At 41.2% G+C, this 18,339-nt stretch overlaps 1 protein-coding gene across 1 annotated transcript in view; it reads left to right on the top strand.

Annotated features, from left to right (window-relative positions):
* Positions 1–5,316: 5,316 nt before the first annotated feature.
* Positions 5,317–18,339, top strand: part of SNX24 (sorting nexin 24) — a 78,565-nt gene continuing 65,542 nt past the window's right edge. Inside the window, exon 1 of the mRNA XM_065744324.1 lies at positions 5,317–5,459. Coding sequence (XP_065600396.1) covers positions 5,400–5,459 — 60 coding nt within the window. The 5' untranslated portion in view covers positions 5,317–5,399. The remainder of the gene's footprint in view (positions 5,460–18,339) is intronic.

The raw sequence follows: 18,339 nt of genomic DNA, 5'->3' as shown, positions 1-18,339 counted from the left end.
GGATCAGTGGAACTTTTTTGTCTCTAGTACTAGGCAACCGAAAACAGAACAGGCTTGAGTATGCTTTTCTTCCTAAAACAAGAAGCTTGTGGGAGAACAAAAGTATAATAGCATTTTTGAGGTACAGTATCACAATGGGTTACCAGTACAAAAAGTTTAGTCTTTTTTTTTTTTTTTTTTTTTTGCATCACAGTGCTCTAGTGAAATGTCATATTTGGCTTGCATAAAACTCTTGTGTTTGAAGAACCTGGTCATTTATTTTGTTTATATTCTCCCTGTCCCCTACTTGGAATACTACATTCAGGTGCCCAGCACAAGAAGGAGGTGGAGCTGTTGGAGCAGGCCCAGAGGAGAGCCATGGAGATGGTCAGAGGGCTGAGCATACCTCCTACAGGGAAGGGCTGAGGAAGGTGGGCTTGTTCGGCCTGGAGAAGGTTCCAGGGAGACCCTGTCTGTTGCCTTCCAGTATCTAAAGGGGACCAGGAGAAAATATGAAAGGCTCTTCATCAGGGAGTTGTAGGACAAGAGGGAATAGTTTTAAACTGAAAGAGGGCAGAGTTAGATCAGATAGTAGGAAGAAATTTTTTTCTCTGATTGTGGTGAGGCACTGGCACAGGCTGCCCAGAGAAGTGGGTGCTCCATCCATTAGAAGGGTTCAAAGCTAGGTTAATCTAGATTGTATCCCTGCCCATGGCAGGGTGTTGGAGCTAGATGAACTCCAAAGTCCTCTCCAGCCCAAAATATTCTATAACTGCAAAGATTGAACATTTACCATAATTATTGTATGATTAACATCAGTATGGCAGATGTCATTCAAACCAAGTGAATGGGAGTGTTACAAAAGTATCTTCCAAGAGGAACTCACAGCAGGGTATTGTACAAATGTAAGTGTTCTTTCCCTGAAACTCCAAGCCTGGCTACTACTGAAGAATTGCTAGTATAAACATAAATAATACTGGCAAAATACTCAGCTGCTATTGTTCAAGAAACTAACCTTTAGAATGCTGTATGAAAAGCAAAAAGCTACTTCATCTAATTTACTTCTTACATTACAGCAAACTCAGCAGATATTTACTACCATGAATTAGATTAAGCCTGTTCCTGTGGGTTATATTTTTTTAATTAAAAATGTATGCCTATTGAAGGATGATGTGATGTAGCTCAAGTTGAGGACATTGTTATCTTTCTGATAATAATGTTCAGTCTACAGAATTCTCTTGATTCTTTTTTAAGCAGAATAGTCAGCCTTTCTATCAGTCTCTCCTTTACCTCTCCTATGCTATTTTTCACTGATGGCCTCATACAGGCGTTTGTGTTTTATGTCAAGTTTGTATCCCAGATATGTCAGCTTCTTTCAGATTGTTGAGGAAATGAGCTGCTGACTGGTATACCCTCTGTCTTTAACATCCACTAAAATCACATCTACAGCAAAGTGATTCTTTTGCGTATATATATGTACGGTATGTAATTTGCAGAGTAGAAAAACTAATAATTTGAATCTGACAAAATATGAGTCTCTTTCAACTGTATAAAAAATTAACTTCAATACTGAAATTGAGGTTGCAGGGTTATTCAAAGTGGTACTTGCTAGCAAGGAGGCAATTCTTCATGTCTCATGTTTCTTGGTTTTTTTTTGTTGTTTTGTTGTTTTGTTTTGTTTTGCTTTGCTTCTTTTTGTGTCTTCCATTGTCAAATGGGAGAACTTGCAAATAAGCAAAATAACATTTGACCATGCCACTAAAGTAGCTTGTGGTGGGTTTGTTTTGTTTTCTTTTGCTTGCTTTTCTCCCTCAGAATCAACAAAGAAGTGACTAGCATCAGGAGGGCAAACAAAATAATCAAACTCTGTTTCCAGGTTGAGAAACTTAGTAGAAAAGGTGTCAGAAGACAGCTTACACAGAGGATATTTATATGAAAACTAAAATAAAAGAAATAAGCAATATAAATGAAAAGGGGAGAGAAGACTTGAGATAAATCATATAGCTGTGGTTTAGAGATACCAAGATAGGAAGAGCACAAGGAAGGAAGATAGCACAAATCATGAGAAATAAAATGCCTTTATCTTAGCCTCACATCTATTGTGGTGCTCCAGGGGGGGCCTCAGCAGGTTAGAGGAGCACTGCACTGTATGAAAGTCTGTGGTTATCTTATGTAGTGGTAATGTACTCATTTCCCCCTTGCCCCACAACCCATCTCATTCATGTACTCCTGCTGTTCAGAAAACTACTTACTTGTCAGCTCCAAGCATTTTGGCCATTAGGAGAAAGAACAAGCTTTTTCTTTGATGCTGTGAGTTACTACAGGAAACTGATCTTTCCAGACTGAGCCTTTTCCACCTCTTTCCAGCACAGCCTTGTTCGTGCTCGCTGACTGCTGAAAATCCTCTGTGATGCTTTGAAGACAACTACATCTCCACCAAAGCAGAAGGGAAGTTGTGAACTCCTTAATAATCAGATTTTGCTGCTCTACACAAAACTTTATGAAGTATATTTGACTTCCTACTATTTATTTACCAGACCAGTATCTGTCTGGTCACCAGTTTACTTAATGCCAGCCTTCTGGTAGCACCTGAACAGTCAGCAAACTTGTTGTGGTCATATCAAGGACTAACTCGTTAATCTGGCCTTTTGGTGTGCACTTCTCACTGATCAAAACTTACACATACCTACTTCTAACCAGAAAACTAGCCATTCAAAAGGTCTTGGGAAAATGAGGATGAGTGGAAACTGATCTTCTTGAGTTGCCTGTTCATTCCACTCTCTCCTGTGCATCCATTTGACTATGAAGAAGGCAGAACAGAATTATCCCTCAAGAAGGAATTGCACAGGAACAGTTTTGGAGGAGGAAAAAAAAAAAACCCAGAAGTGGCAAAAAAGGCCTTTTTTTTTTTTTCTTCTTTCCAAAATTACATTTAATTTTTAGAAAATCTGAACGTTTAATTGTTAAGAGTGTCACATTTGCATTCATATACTTATTGAAAATGTGACATGCTTTACTGAATGGACATTCTAAATGATGATTTGTAGTTTCTGTGATCACAGAAGGCTAGCTGGGGTCTGATGACAGGTAACAGTTAAAAAACTAGTGTATTTATTCATCTGTTTTGCATCCTATATCACAGCAGTTTAAGAATGTAACCCAAGATACTGACACCTACAATCAAATACAGCACTGGAAATTCAAGGGAAACTAAAACCTAAGTTCCTAGAGGACTTCTTGTGTCCAGTTCAATTGATTACTTTTAAGCAGCCTATGTAAATTATTACCAGAAAGCTCCAGCCCTTTCACAGTTTTAAGGTTATTAACATGGTTTTAATAAAAGTTATGCCAGAATCCAGTTCAAATCAAGCAACATTTAGAATACAATATCCTTCTTATTTTTTTCCTTTGTGTGTGTGTGTGTGTGGCTTTTTTTTTTTTCTTTTTTTTCTTTCTCTGCCTCAGGAAGTCACTATACTGTTTGTGGCAGCAGTTTTCAAACTAAGAATTCTGGATGGTTTTTGACTCACACTGATAGCATTTTATGGGTTACTGCTTCTTAAACTTTCATTTCTCAAAGTATGAGATGGAAAGACAGACCTTGGTCTGTCAACCATGTGGAGAAATCCTATTTTTTCTTCAGCTGTAACTTTAGAGATTAACAAACTAATGATGATGTATCGTGTAAATTAAGTATTTAACATTCCAAAACATATTGATGTATTCGAATTCAGCTCCACCGTAATCTTCCCTGTTCCTCTTGGCTGATGCGCAGTCACAAGTTCTATTATGTACTATTGAATTTGAAGCCAGATTAATGTCTCAAACTTTTCTTTGTCAATAAGTTATATGGTATAAGGGTTAAAAGAAGCTTTTGAAATTACTGGTTATTAGATTGCCAACAACCACAAATATCCCTCCTGTGAAATTCTTCTATTGGCTTCTCATCAGTGCAAATGCATTCATTGCACCACTCAAATTGTTCATCCATTTTACACTTGGAGAACAGAAACTAAGCCTAACACCTAACTAAGCCTAACTAAGTTACAGTAGCACGATAATAATTCTTTAGAATGCTTGCATTTAATGTACTAATTAAAGTATTAATATATTACATGTCTTTACTTGGGATGATTGGTGTTGCCGTAGTTTCCTTTGGGGAAAAAAACAGACTCCTTGTTTGTTCAAGGTCTTTGGTCTTGACTGTGTTTCTAGCATTTGACACAATAAAAGCAGTGTCAAGAGGCACGCTGGGACTGGGGATGAAAACAATGTAAATCACCATTACCACAGGGCAGAACTAGGGCTGTCCTGCCAGGCAGCAGCAGGAGCAGCATGCAAGTGCACACTGCTCATGTCCAAGGATATTAGTTAGCTTTGATTTCACACTGTTTTTAATAATGGTAGGCATAGTACTTACATTGCTTGAGATTAGCTTTTTTTCCCTCTTGTTCTTAGTCAAAAGCATTTTATTTCGTGTTTAATTCTTTGGGTCACAGGTCCAACTAAATTTACCTGGCAGCGAAGCATAGAGAAATGGGAGATAAAAACAGCTTGCACTGTTTTTTTCCCCTTGATGTATCTACTCTAGAAGGATGTCAGTTGTTTTTTTGAAGATGCTACAAAAAGCTGATAGTAAAAAAAAAAAAAAAAAACAGAAAGGAAAAGGAGCTGTCAGATAAGAGCAAACTTTTACCATTTTGGTCCACTTCTAAGGCATACATCAACTTGCACAAAATCAACCCCTTTGCATGTGTGAATTTCTCACGGTGGCTACTCCTCCCAAGGTCAGGGAGAGGCAGCCCAGCTGGCCATTCTCAAAGCGTGGAAGTGAGGAGCCACGTCAGGGCTGCCATCCTGCTGCACGTCCAGGCACTGTGAGCCCTGCAGGTACACAAGTGTGAGCCCTGCACACGCACGGCTGAGGCCCGCAGCCACGTGCTTGGGAGGCGGCAGTGCGCGGCCACAACCTCTCCGTCCTATCACTTCTCGGGAAGAATCCCATTTTCTCCAGTACATTTCAGACTAAGCACTGTCACCCGGGCAACTGTTCTCAGTGTTGAGCTTCTTTTCCATTCCAAACACCTACAGCCATCGTGCAGGACGTCTGCGCTGCTGCCTTGGACCTGATGACCAAGGAATCGAAGTGAGCGGCGGGCACAGCGGCGCTACCTTTCCAAGGGCACTTTTTCACCCCGCCTTGCGCTGTGCTCCCGAAGCGGACGCCTTTGACACTTCGCTCCGCCGCGCGGCACGGATCCCCGCGGACGCGTCCGCCGCTCCGCATCCCACACCGACCCGTCCCGCCCCGTGCGGCGTCACGTGCGCGGCGTCACGTGCCGCTCGGAGATGGCCGCGGCGCTCGGCGGGTGCCCGCGGGCCTGAGGGAGGCGGGAGCGGCGCGTCGGCGCCGCGCAGCCATGGAGGTGTACATCCCCTCCTTTCGCTACGAGGAGAGCGAGCTCGAGCGCGGCTACACGGTGAGCCGCGCCGCCCCGGCCCACGCCCTCGAGGGGCTGCGAGCCCGCCGGCTGAGGTGGCCCGGCCGCGAGGGTCGCGCTTCTCGGCTCGCGTGAGGCGGAGGGGGTTCGTCCGGGCGGGGCGGGAGGCGAGGGAGGAAGCCCGGCCTCTCGCAGTCCGGGCCGGGCGGGCGTGCTACCGCGCGGGGTCCCGGCTGAAAGCGCCGCTGCGCGCTGTGCCCGGCGGGGTTCCAGCAGCGGCTGCCGCTTGGGCCTCCCCGCGGCCCGTTCCGTCGGATGCCTTCGTTCGGTAGTGCGGAGCTGCTAAGAACCGCCGGTGCCCCAGAGCAGCCGTAAGAGCGCTCGGTGTAGGTGTAATCGCACGGAGCGCTGCAGTGCTGAGCTGCACGCCGTGCTCTGCTCCTCGGGACGCGCAGAGCCGTGCCGTGCTGCGCACGCACTCACCTGCCGGCTCTCAGCAATGCGCCTCTGCCGACGCGGCGGAGGGCTGCGCCTTCCCTGGGCACGGGGCCTGTAGTGTGGGGCGTGGAGATTGAGTCCTCGAAGCCGATGCACGTCTCTGTGCTTGCCCTCGGCTGACAGGTCATCTGCTTCAGAGCCTCCCGCCGAACCGGAGAACTTTGGCAGCGTTTTGCCTGCGTCTGGCCAACTGTGAGTGCCGCGGGAGGTGGTCCTGCTTTGCTGCCGCTCCTTTGGGATCTGTGATGGCACCGAGCAAGTCCTGTGCCTAGAGCTGTGTGCTGCACCAGCACCGTGACGTGCAGATGGGCATCGCTGTGTGTATGTGTGAACAGGAGACATCCAGGCCTGAGAAACAAGCTGGGCCTTGCACACCACTTCAGATGCATGGCAGCAAAAGAGTGACCACAACCATATTGTTGCCACTTAGCACGAGTGCAGGTGGTGACCCGCAGCATGATTTTGAGGAATGAGGTCATCTTGGTAACACGTTGCTAGAGTATTTAAAACATACAGATTGAATGGGTTCCAGCCTGTCCCACTTGGGCAGATTGGTTGAAATGACAGAAGGATGTGCAAGTTATACATATCACACAAACCATTTTTCTTTTTTTGTAGCAGTATTTCTAGCACTCAAGGTAGTATTCTTTAAATGTTTGCAGGCTGAATCCTGCTACCCAGAGGATTTGGTTTTTAGATTTTACACACATCAAGCTGTGTAAGCGTCAGAGAAATCAGATACGAAACTATCCAGAAACCATAGAAATAATTTTGGAAGTGAAAATTATTACAGCGCTGTTCTTTTCTGGTCAGCAATATTGTCTGGAGCTCAGACAACTGAAACCTGCTTTTTGCTCAGTAGAAATGGATGGTGATGCCTGTGTGGTTACCTTACCTCTTCAATCGGATGAGGGGTCAGAATTTCTATACTGCATCACATTAAAAAATACAATTCATTAAACAGTGGGATTGGTTCTAGGGTTTACCTGAATATGAAACCATACAAAAATGCATAGGCAAAGTTCCTCAGGGTCAGGCATACTTGTGGCAGAGGATGTGGAAGTCAGTCTTGATAATAACATGGTGTTTTTCCTTTCTGTTTTAAAGATTTTAGATATACACAAACCACACTTTCTTTGCAATTGTGCAGTTGTTACATTACTCAGAAAGCTGCCTCCTATTTTATGGTGTTGGTCAATGATGTTGGTGGTATGGCAGGAGAGGGTGAACCTTCCAGCCAGTATTCTGTTGCACGTTGTTGCCATGTGACAGATGGCAGCAGAGAGGCAGTCTGACAAAACAGTGTCTGACATGGAAAAGCAAGTGAAGCAAAGGTGTGGAACTGAATTCCTTCATTCAGAAACAGTGGCATCCACTGACATTCATTGACATGTGCTGAAGCTTATGTAGATCTAACAGTGAATATGAGCGTGGTGAGGGGTAGGTGATGTGTTTCAGCAGTGGTGACAATGATGTGAAAGACCAGCTGTGTTCCAGATGGCAGCTTAGAAGTGTCACACCACAAAATGAAGAGCGTCTTGATGAGCTCATCAGCTTGAGTTAGCAAATTACAACCAGAAAGCTGTGTATGGAGCTGAATATGCTGAATGCTTTGGTGTGTTGGAAGTTACGGTGTTTTGGAATATCGCAGAGTTTGCACCAGGTGGGTACCAGTAATGCTCACAAGGGAACAGAAAGAACACCATGTGCAAGTTTGTCAGGACCTACTAAACCAGTTCAAGACTGAAGGTGTTTCCTGGCAGTTTCCTAGATTCCATCATTACTGCTATTGAGATGCAGTGTCAGCTACAAGCCAGAGTAAAAAATGGCAGTTTGTGAAGTGGTGACAGTGAATTCCCTATTGAAAGAAAAGTTCAGGATGCAGCCCTCAGCAGACAAAGTGATGTGCACTGTCTTTTGGGACCGGAAATGGATGAACCTGGTGGATTTCCTGGAACCTGGACAAACTATCAAACTCAGACTGCTACATTGTGATGCTGACTAAGCTGAAGGCTTGAACTTCCAAAGTCATGCCAGAGAAGAAGAGAAGCCTTTCTCTTGCAACATGATAATGTCAGGCCTTCTAGCAGTCTGAAACTGTGAAGCATGTTGACACCCTTTGGCTGCACCGTCCTTCCTTATCTGCTGTATTGTCTGGATTTGGTGCTGAATGACTTCCATCTGTCCAGCCGGTGGGTGATGGATTGTGTGAGGAGCATTTTCCTAGCACAAACACCATAGCAGCTATGGAACAGTGGGTTGTCTCCGTTGGTACAGATTTTTATGTGCTCAGCATGGAGACTCTTGTTCATCACTGGCAAAAATGCACTGCTGGTGGTGGTGACTGTGCTGAAGAGTAGCTTAGAGTTTGCTCTATCAAATAGTTTTACTACACTCTCCATATCTGTTGTTGTTTCCCTGGAAATAAGAGGCACTACTTTCAGAGCAACCTACATAAATAGTTTGCATAAGTGTTATATCAAACACTGAAATTCATGGCCAGTGCAAGTGAGGACACCATAAGCCCTCCTTCCATCAAAGCTGAGGTTGATGAAAGCTCTATGAACCTATGAACCTCTGTACCAGGTAGGAAGATACTTAGGAAGAGAGATTTGCTTGATAGGAAGCAGTAACATAACAATTATTTTGCATTGAACGAAGGTTTCACATGGAGAGATGGAACAGGTAAGTATGTCAAAAGTTTGGACTACATCATCTCTTGAGGCAGCCTCCTGTGGGGTTAGTATTCAGAGCTGTGGAGTTGATGAGTTTGTGATTAAGTAGATTTCACCAATTCTAGGCTATTAGGTGCTGATGAATTAGAAAAGTTGAGATAAGAGAGGAAATGAACTGTTAAATACTGAATCTCCTTGAAACATTGCTTAGAACTGAAAGGAGATGCTTGCTATCCTGGAGCTCTAGCTTATCTGCGTGAAGTATGTTTTTTAATATTAAATGTAATAGGCAATTAAATTTCAATTATTTTACATCATCAGGCTTGTGTATGTTATTAACCTTTAAAACAGTGTGATGATGTTCACAGAAGGGCTGCTTAACAGATGGTTACTTGCTCACTTGATGTGACTGAAACAAAGAAATATCACAGATTGATGTGATTAACGATGCAGAAGCATGACGGAACTTGAGGCAATAGAAATGGTCACGGTGGGTTCCGTATTGGTAGCGTGCCAGGAAGTCATAGAGGGTGCCTTCTGTGGTCTGTGGTTATCAAGGTGCTGTTGCAGTGAAGTGGTGCTTTCAAGGAGCTGTTGAGAACTGTGGTGATGGCCGTCCCAGTTTGCTGGAAGTGGTGGTGGTGATAGCCTCCTGTGTGACATGGTTGGCTCTGCAGGCTTACAGTGCTTCCCTAGCATCTCTGGGCTTCTGTTTTCTTATCTGTGAGTGCAGGATCTGTTTTCTCTCGTACTCATCCTGCTTCCACCTCACTGTCCGGAAAGGGGAGTGTTTGTCCTTTGCTGCGAGGAAGCTTGTTACCAACTTGCTGTTTTGTTTCCAGATTGACTTAGGGAAAGAAAGGAGTACAAAGAAAAATGAAGGAAAAGTCTGTCATGCAAAACTTGAGGTAGCACTTGGTCAACATGATAAATGAAGAGCTCACTGCCTTCTGTCTTTGTTCCAGGGGTTCATTCTGAAATGCTCTTCTCTTGTACAGAACCATGAAAGCTTTTCTCTTTTTCCCCCAGGAAAATCTAGAGTAACCTTACACTTCTGCAATTTTTTTTCTGGTGTATATGTAAAGTGCTGCAACACAGAATGAGGAAAATGTCGGTTTTCCTTGTGGACAATTAGATTTCATTGTCAGTTTAAATTGATGACTCTAGCTTCCAAACTATTGAGCCTGTGTTAATAAATGCAACAATTGTTCATAATTTGGCAGTGAGTGACCTTTAAATGTAGACGCTTACTAAGGATATCCCTAGGGAACAATTTAACTTCGAAATGACACCTGTGTGTTCTTGTTATCATTTAAATATGCTCCCTTTGTCAATAACAGAATAATAAATACTAGTTAGATTTCTAATGTTGATTCAGATGCTAGGAAACTTACTGAATATATTACTGTACATTTGATTTATATTGACCAAAAAAAAAAAATTTACAGTGGTATACTGCCGGTCAAGGTGACATACATTTAAACATGTTCTAGAGCAGAGGTCATACTTGACTGACACATGTGCTTACTGCGTTTTTAATTAACACTTTAGTACTACTCCCAAAATTGTTTCTGGAATTGTAAATGTTGTGGAAGAAAGGTACAGCCCGTAAGACTTTAACGTATCTTGAACATTTTTTAAAGTCTAGAGGCTTTATCTACGTTGAAGCAGTGTTCTGATTTCTAGGCTCTGCTCTTGTTTATGGAGGTATAGAAGTACACAGATTTAAGTTTTAATGTAGTTTATGTTCTTCAGCATTCTTTTGTTGTTGACGTAGATACGCGAAGAGTCCAAAAGGAAATCTGTTAGGTGTTCTTCCACGTATAGTCTAAGAGTAAGCCACCATAGAAAGTTATAAATGTGAAAAGATAAATGGGGAGTATTTATAAATACTGTTATTCTAAAGTGTGGAGGAATCAATTATGTGAATGAATTCACGTTAAAAATCTTCTAAAATTATATCCCAAGCCCTCCCCTGAGTCTTTGGATTCTGTGAACTTGGTAGCATAAAAAATCTGAACCAGCTCTGTGTGCCTCAGGTACAGTGTTGGTGAGTGTGCTTAAAGTTCAGGCTTGTGCAAGCTTACTGAGCATTATCTTGTGTCACAAATGCTACTGAAATCAACAACAACAGTAACTCCTTAGTGCAAGGGAGTTAAACAGAAATATTAGGTCTGATGTAGCCACAGTTAGACATTCTTACTGACATGGTGTCTTCACACCACAACTATTAAATGTCATGGTATCTCCACTGGGAACTCGTAGCAGGTGTGTACAGATATTTTCTCTCCTGCATTGGAAGGCGAAGATGATAATTTGACAGATACCAGTGGATTTGTAATGTCAGAAGAGTGAGATACACGACCATTGGTTTTTTTTCCATTTAAGTGAAGGATGTTGAGTTAGTAGATTATATAGGACTGATGATTTAGGCCAAAGAATGAATGGTTTTGTTGTTTTTTGTTAACTTGTGCTTTTTTCAGTGCTGATGATCCATTTTTTTTCTCCAGACAGCTTTTGCGTAGACAGACTTTGAGTTGGTGATATGAAATTGATTGTTTTGTGTGCATTAGGAACTTGAATAGTATAAAGCAAGACATGTGCTATGCACATGAAGGCAGCAAAGGCAGGAGCTGGAAAGAAAAGTGAACAGTAAGTGAAAAAACAACTGAATATGTGTAGCGAACTGGGAAAGTTGCTTCTGTGGTGGTGCTTAGTCTGTTTGGGAATTGAGCAAATTTTATAGAGATATATAGCTCTGATGATCTCTAATCGTGCAGTTGCTCAAACCCCTCACTTCACACTCATGAAATCCTAGTGGAAAACACTTGTTTTAAGCAAGAGATATGTTCCAATGTAGTCCTTAGAGTGCTCAGCGGTAGGATAAAGAAGCAGCAGAATGATCATAGATTCATAGGTTCATTAGGTTGGAAAGGACCTACAAGATCATCTAGTCCAACCATCCTCCTGTCACTATCCCTACTCAATTGCTAAATCAAATCCTTTAGCACCTCATCTAAACGCTTCTTGAACAGCACTAGGGATGGTGCCTCAACCACCTCCCTAGGCAGGCCATTCCAGTGCCTGACCACTCTTTCAGAGAAAAAAATTTCTCTGTCAGTTCACCAACAGTTGACACAATCAGTAAATCATAACTCCAAAACAACTTAAAATGAGCAGTTGTCAAACAAAATCTACTGATTTGTGGTTTTGATGAGGAAGTTACATTTTCAGGAAGATAGGAGGTAGCAGAGCATTCAAACATGCATCACAACAAAAATGTATTTGAATTTCAGCCCTTCTGAGAGGTAGTAGTAGTAAAACTTTTGCTGATAATCAAGTGCTGCCAATGGAATTACTTCATCAGTAGGATTAATGCTTAACTGCTTGTGCTGGTACTTTCCATCTGTATAGTGTCAAGTTACACTGTCAGTAAAATTTTGTCAACAAAGGCAGAGTTAATACATTCCTCACTTCCCACGAGTTAAACCACACCAGATTTAGAAATCCCAATATGAGGATGGATGGAATAGATCACCTTTTTATTACTGTAATGCACATTTTAATTTGTCTTTGAACTTTGTAATACCTGATGCCAGTTCGATGGAACTTTATTTATGTATGTCAGTTTAGTCAGTCTTGATTCACCTTTGCTGAACAGAATCACAGAATTTGAAGAGTCTCTTAAAGGTCATCTAGTCCAACTCCCCTGCACTGAACAGGGACATCTGCAGCTCAGCCAGGAGCTCAGAGCCCTGTCCAGCCTGACCTTGAGTGTTTTCAAGGAGCAGAGCATCCACCAGCTCTCAGGACAACCTTTTCCAGTGCCTCACCACCCTTAGCATGAAAAGCTTCTTCGTTACATCCAACCTAAATCTCCCCTCTTTTAGTCTGAAACCAGGGTCTTCAACCTGACTACCATGACTGTTCAGGTATCATCAAGAGTGGCTTGGTGACTATGTCAGCCAATCCCCTCAGGATTCTGAGATGAGTAGCAGAAAAATCTCTTGAGGGGTGCTAAGGAAGCTGGTTTACCCACGGACACAGTGTTGGACAGCTAAGGAAGCTGGCTCAGCCAAGGGCACAGTGTTGGGAGTGCTGTGCTTTCTGCTGGTGAAAGCGCTTCTGTTAGGTGCCCCTGTGGAAATGCATCAATGAAGGATTTCCAGTTACTTCACTTGGGTCATTCTTACTGTCAGCAAGCATCATTCTGTGTAACAGTTTTACGAGGAAATCTATCAACTTTTCATTTTCACTTCTTGTCAAGCTTTAGATTTCTGTGGTTTGAGGAAGACTAAAACTGCATTTTGTAGAGCGCTATGAAAGAAGATTTTGATGACAAAGCAGAAGTGTTGTCATATACTTTTAAGGTGACATATTTTTTTAATGGGAAATGAAAGAATAAGTGTATGAAGTCTTTTAACAAGCTGTTTATCTTTGGATTTTCTGATGACAAATATCCATGTCCTACCTGCAAGATAGTCTTTCCTGGAACAGCCTTTATTATTGTTATTATTCCTACCTAAATACAATGCTATAAGCAGTTCATGTTTTGTAAACTAACGTATGTTGTATGTTACACTGTTTTAAATGAAGCACTTGGAGCATGACAAAGATACTTGCATACTTCCAGGGTTTGAAATAAGCTGGGACAGAAACAGGGGCAGGCAGACCTGTCCGTGCTCAAGTCTCTCCTCTCTTCCTACCCAGCGGGCAGTGGGGAGCCTCCATCCCATCCTTAGCAATCTTAACTCCAGAAACATGCAGAAAACCCATGAAGTTGCTTTAGGGTGCTGAAGCTTCCTCCAGTGTGGGTAGAGGAGGTAATTTATCACAAGTGACACTTAAAACTTCCATTGCATCTTCTGTTCAGATTATTTATTGATGTATCACAGACGTGTGCAACTCATGTCCCAGCTCATCTCTCAGAGTGGCTGGCCCCTGCCCCACACCACCCTGGTGGTGACTATACTGAGCAGTCTCGCCCCTCAGCACTGTCCAAGCATCAGTGCATGATGAACCCCATGCGGGCTGAAAGCGAGGCGCAGGGGAGCACAGTGCAGGGGCAGCTCAGGCAATGGCAAATCAGTTCATGATTTTCATACATTGGCTAAACACAGCCCTGTGAGCAGCAGAAAATATGCACCTATTTTCCATTGTGATAAAGGAATTTGAGAACAGGTTTTAAGACCACTGAAATAAGGATCAACTTTGAGCTTTATTTTCAACTCCATTTTCAATAGACTTAAATACATTACTTGCAAATTTTCAAATGGAATATACCAAGTTGCAATCAAAACATTGGATGTGCCTCTTTGCAAGACTTTTATAGAACATTTCTTAGCAGAGAGAAATATCTCTCACTTCACAGTCTCACCTTATTCATGTCATCACCTTTTGGCAGTACATATGTTCATGAACAGCTGTTTTGAAGGACAAAGTACAGGAAGAGTAAAATTTCATCAAAAATCTCTGACTAACACCTTGCTGAATGTTTACAGAGACCAAATAGTGTATGTGAGCACAGTGCCTGGGATTGGTGCCATGCAACAGTGGTCACCCCTGATGGTACAGCTTTTACAGGCATGGCATGCAGGCTCTTGTTCGTTGGTGGAAAAAATGCATAGCTCATGATGGTGACTGTTGAAAAACAACGTTTTACAGCTGAGAATTTTCTCTATCAGGTACCGTTGTTTTGCTCCTTGTTGTTTCCATGGTAATAAATAGACAGCAGTACTTCTGCAGTGACCTATGTGTGTGCAGAGCAAGAGAATTCGTTCCTCTTTACTCCATGCATGCCAGGCAAGCCAAAATGCTGGGCAGCCGTGTTGGATCAGTGTTGGTGAGTCACGGTTAAGACTATGGCCTCTAGGTGGCACTTGTTAGATTGCTTGCATGGTATGTACAATTTGTAAATTCCTCCTGAGAAGGATAAGCCACACTGGTGGTAGCTGTTTGCCAGTGGGGTGCAGTGAAAAATAATGCCCAGCCTTAACTGTAGCATTAGTGTTTGACTGCTTTGACTTGTGTATTGAAAACAGTGTAGAGCTAGGATGGTCTTTATTCCCACCAGTGTGATCTGAAAACTGAGATAAGGATTACTGATCTTTGCTATTTTATTTTATACTTTTTTTATCTTGCCCTGTAATTGATTCACTTTTTAAAAATTGATTCTGTTTTTTGAGCTGGAGCAGAAGGTATTCATGTGCTGCAGTATCTCCAAATTGGAAAACAGTGAAATCTAAAGCTTCCTTATCACCTCCTATGTAAGGATAAAGGAAGTCTTGATTGTGTGGTGAAATAATCAATTCATCAACAGCAAGTTTGTATTGATTAAATGGAACTGCTTTTATGAAAAAAGTGACTATATACATTTCAGCTAAGTGCCTTTACTTCTGGTCTTCCACAAGCCTCCTCTGTTTTTTTAGGTTTAGATTCCCTTCTTGTTACTCAGTAATCAAACCTTTTCCAGGAAGGGGACTACTTGGTCACACATCTCCTTTGCAGTCAAGCTGTGATGGTAATTACAGTATAACTTTATTGTCCTTTAGAGATATGGAAACATAAGGAACATGTCTTCCTTTTAGTCATAAATTAAAGCACTAATAGATTTATAGTAATGTCAGAGAACATTATAACAATATTTACATTGTTTGAAAGCTGTGAAAAAATGGCTATTCAGGGAAAATAGAATAAAACAGATTTGGATTTGAATGGTATATAACTGTAAAACAGATTTGCAGTTCAACATTATGCCATTATAGAATCAGAAAATATATTAGCCTATTGCTTTTCTGATATTTTACAAATGCGATGAAAAAAATTAGTTCTGCAGTGACTTAACGCTACATGAAATCCCAAACCTTCCATTTATAAACGTGTGTTAGAGAACATTTAAAAGCAAAATTTTAATTGAAGATCCATTCTCACTGTAAAATACAAAGACCTAGCTTCTGTTTTTAAGTCAGAGTGAGGGAGCCTGAAAGAGCAGTACAAAACCAAAGCATCTGTTCTTGGTATTGAACTGAAAGTACTGGAGGCCTTTCATTGTGCCAAACACACAAAAGGTTGATGTGTGATTGGTAGCAGTTCATTCTTTATGCCATTTACTGTCAGTGTTTTAAGAAGTTCTGTTTTACACAGATTACAAAGCTGAAGTACACTCAGAAGTAAGGCTGAATATACTGTATTTTTTCTGCTGTACCTCTCCTGTACAGCCCAATATGATTTTCTGATGTTTTCAATTCTGCCGTCCCTTGGCAAATAGTTCTTCTTATGTGATTTGCCAGACTTTCTTCTTATCAGTTGAAAAGAGGGAAAGAATATTTTGTAGATGTTTTAAAAAAGAACTTGGTGAGAACTTGCCAGGAGTGTTAAGAGGAGACAATTGCAGTTCTCTGTATACAAGACAATCTTTATGTTGGCCTGAATTAGAGACAAAGTAGGACAGGATATTTGAAGTTCACTGCTTTCAGTTAAGAGATCTTTTAGTATTTTCTCTTTACCTTTATAGCACGTAATTGCTACTCTATAGAAAGAAAAAATAAGTAGAATGCATCAACAGGAGTCAGAAACTGTTTGAGGAACCGTGTTGTCTCTTTGTGCACTTTAGTATTCACATTTGGATTCTTTCTTTACTACAAGATGCTAATTTCAGCTTTAGAAAACCTCTGAACAGTTTTAAGACTGGAAAAAAAAAAAAGAAAAAGAATTACTATCTTGTTGGTAATATGAAGATCTGAAATGTAAGTCTGATTATCACCTAGTCCATGGGAGAAGGAAGGCATTTGCCTCTGCAAGTTGAATGTCTGTAAATTAGGAAAAGGAGACTGTTATTTACTTGCTTTAGTCCTGAGCACCACTATTTATTCTTTTTTTTATTTTTAACGTGGATATAGTTATGAATGTAATTATTCTTTAAATCAAGAGTTCATGCTGAACTTCCTTGACTACCTAAGTGTTTGAATAATACAATTTGTAGACTTCCACAGAAAAACACAGTTACTTCAATCTGGAAGTAGATTCGGTGGCTGGGAAGGAGCCAGCGCCATGCTGCATGTTCTCAACTAATTCTTACTACTTGCCAACTAAATTGTCAAAAATTGCTGATTTGAAAAGGGGTAAAAACTTGCTTAAGGAAATCACAGGTATAACTGTTATCAGTTAAGGGCTAAGAACTTAATGCCCCATTTCTCAAATGAGATTTTACTATAACAAGATAGCAGTATCACACTCCTAAGCGAAAAGCTCATGAACTTGCCTGCATGGTTATTTCTAGCCTCTACTCTGCTAACAAGCTCCCAAAGTTGTTGTTGCTTATAAAAGTGGAAAATGGACCTGATAAAAACGTTTAGTCTGCAGAGCTGTGTTTTATTTATCATATCACAAAAGAACAATGTTTTGTTGCTTCATGGTCAAAATAGAAGTGACCTTGCTTGTTCATGAGTGCTCAAAGCTTACAGATAAGAAGCAAAATAATAGAGTACAATAGAAAGAGTGTAGTGTAATTATTTGTGGCTTGTCAAGTGAAGCCCTCTCAGGCCCCAAGTGATTCAAATCTGGGAACTCTGCACAATTCTGTACACTAGCCATAGCCAGCATCAGAGAAATCTCACCCAGCTTCTCCGACAGTGCTGAAATTGCATCAGTTTGTCATGCACTGAGCACGCCAGCTTCACGCAATATCATTTGCTTGCAAATGGGCCTGGCCCCAATGCCCTGAGACACATTCTTTGGTATCTGACTCTTGGCCTGTGATTTGTCATGTCTCTAGTGCTATCAGCGTAAAGTAATTTTAATAGATTCTGATGGTTTGCTTGTGGAAGGTAAGGAATGCAGTACAGATTGTGTCAGGTAGCTTTCTGTGGCATGTAACATGGTTGAGCTCTCATGATGGTGATAGCCAAACAAAGAGTATGGAGAAATGGGAACCCTATTTTCAGTCATATTTAACAACCATCTTCTCAGCACCCTGCTGGGGAAGGGCACCTCTGCTAGCTCAGCAGATGCAAGAATTTAGCAGCTTAAGAAACAAACATTAATTGTGCCTAAGAGCTGTTTGTGGATGAAACGTGAAGACAAAAAATCAGTGGCTTTGTTTATTTGGACTGGGGCAGGGGGAGGGTGGTACTTAAGAAGTATGAAAAAGTTAAGTAATTTCCATGGAGTAAACTGTATATATTCAATTCTTATTCCTTTGGTGTTTAAATAAGTATTAATTACTTGGAGATTTAGTAGTCTTTAAATAGAATCACTGTGGGGGTTTTTTTTAGGAGTTATAATTTTTTAACACTGTTTACAAAAAAAAAAAAAAAAGAGGCTTGTACAATTTGTTCCAAAATGTATCTTATGTGGAATTGAGTAAATATGACTTAGAATATAGATTTCAAAAGAATTTATCCATAGATTTTAATTAGCTATTTGTGACTTGTTGGATAATTAAACCTTTATTTAGAGTAGTTTTGTTTAATTATGAAATGAATGTGTGACTTTTTTTATTCTTCCTTTGACACCACTGAGATGAGATTATTTTGCCATTGACAACTCTGATCTTTGCATCATTTTTTTTCAGCTGACTTCCTAAATTGATTACTACTTCTGTGTTGGAGCCTGCAGCATAGCTCACCAGAATTCTGCTGACATCAATCGATTAATGTGAAGGTGTTAATGTTAGTGATTTCATCTGAGAAACATTCAAAACCATGTCAGTAATCTGTTCTTAAAAACTGCCAGATCTTGAATCTTGT

The sequence above is a fragment of the Cyrtonyx montezumae genome, unplaced genomic scaffold (assembly GCF_038088225.1).
Source record: "Cyrtonyx montezumae isolate F1298 unplaced genomic scaffold, pur_monq_1.0 scaffold_30, whole genome shotgun sequence".
Taxonomy (NCBI): domain Eukaryota; kingdom Metazoa; phylum Chordata; class Aves; order Galliformes; family Odontophoridae; genus Cyrtonyx; species Cyrtonyx montezumae.
This window is presented reverse-complemented; position numbering and strand designations above follow the sequence as displayed.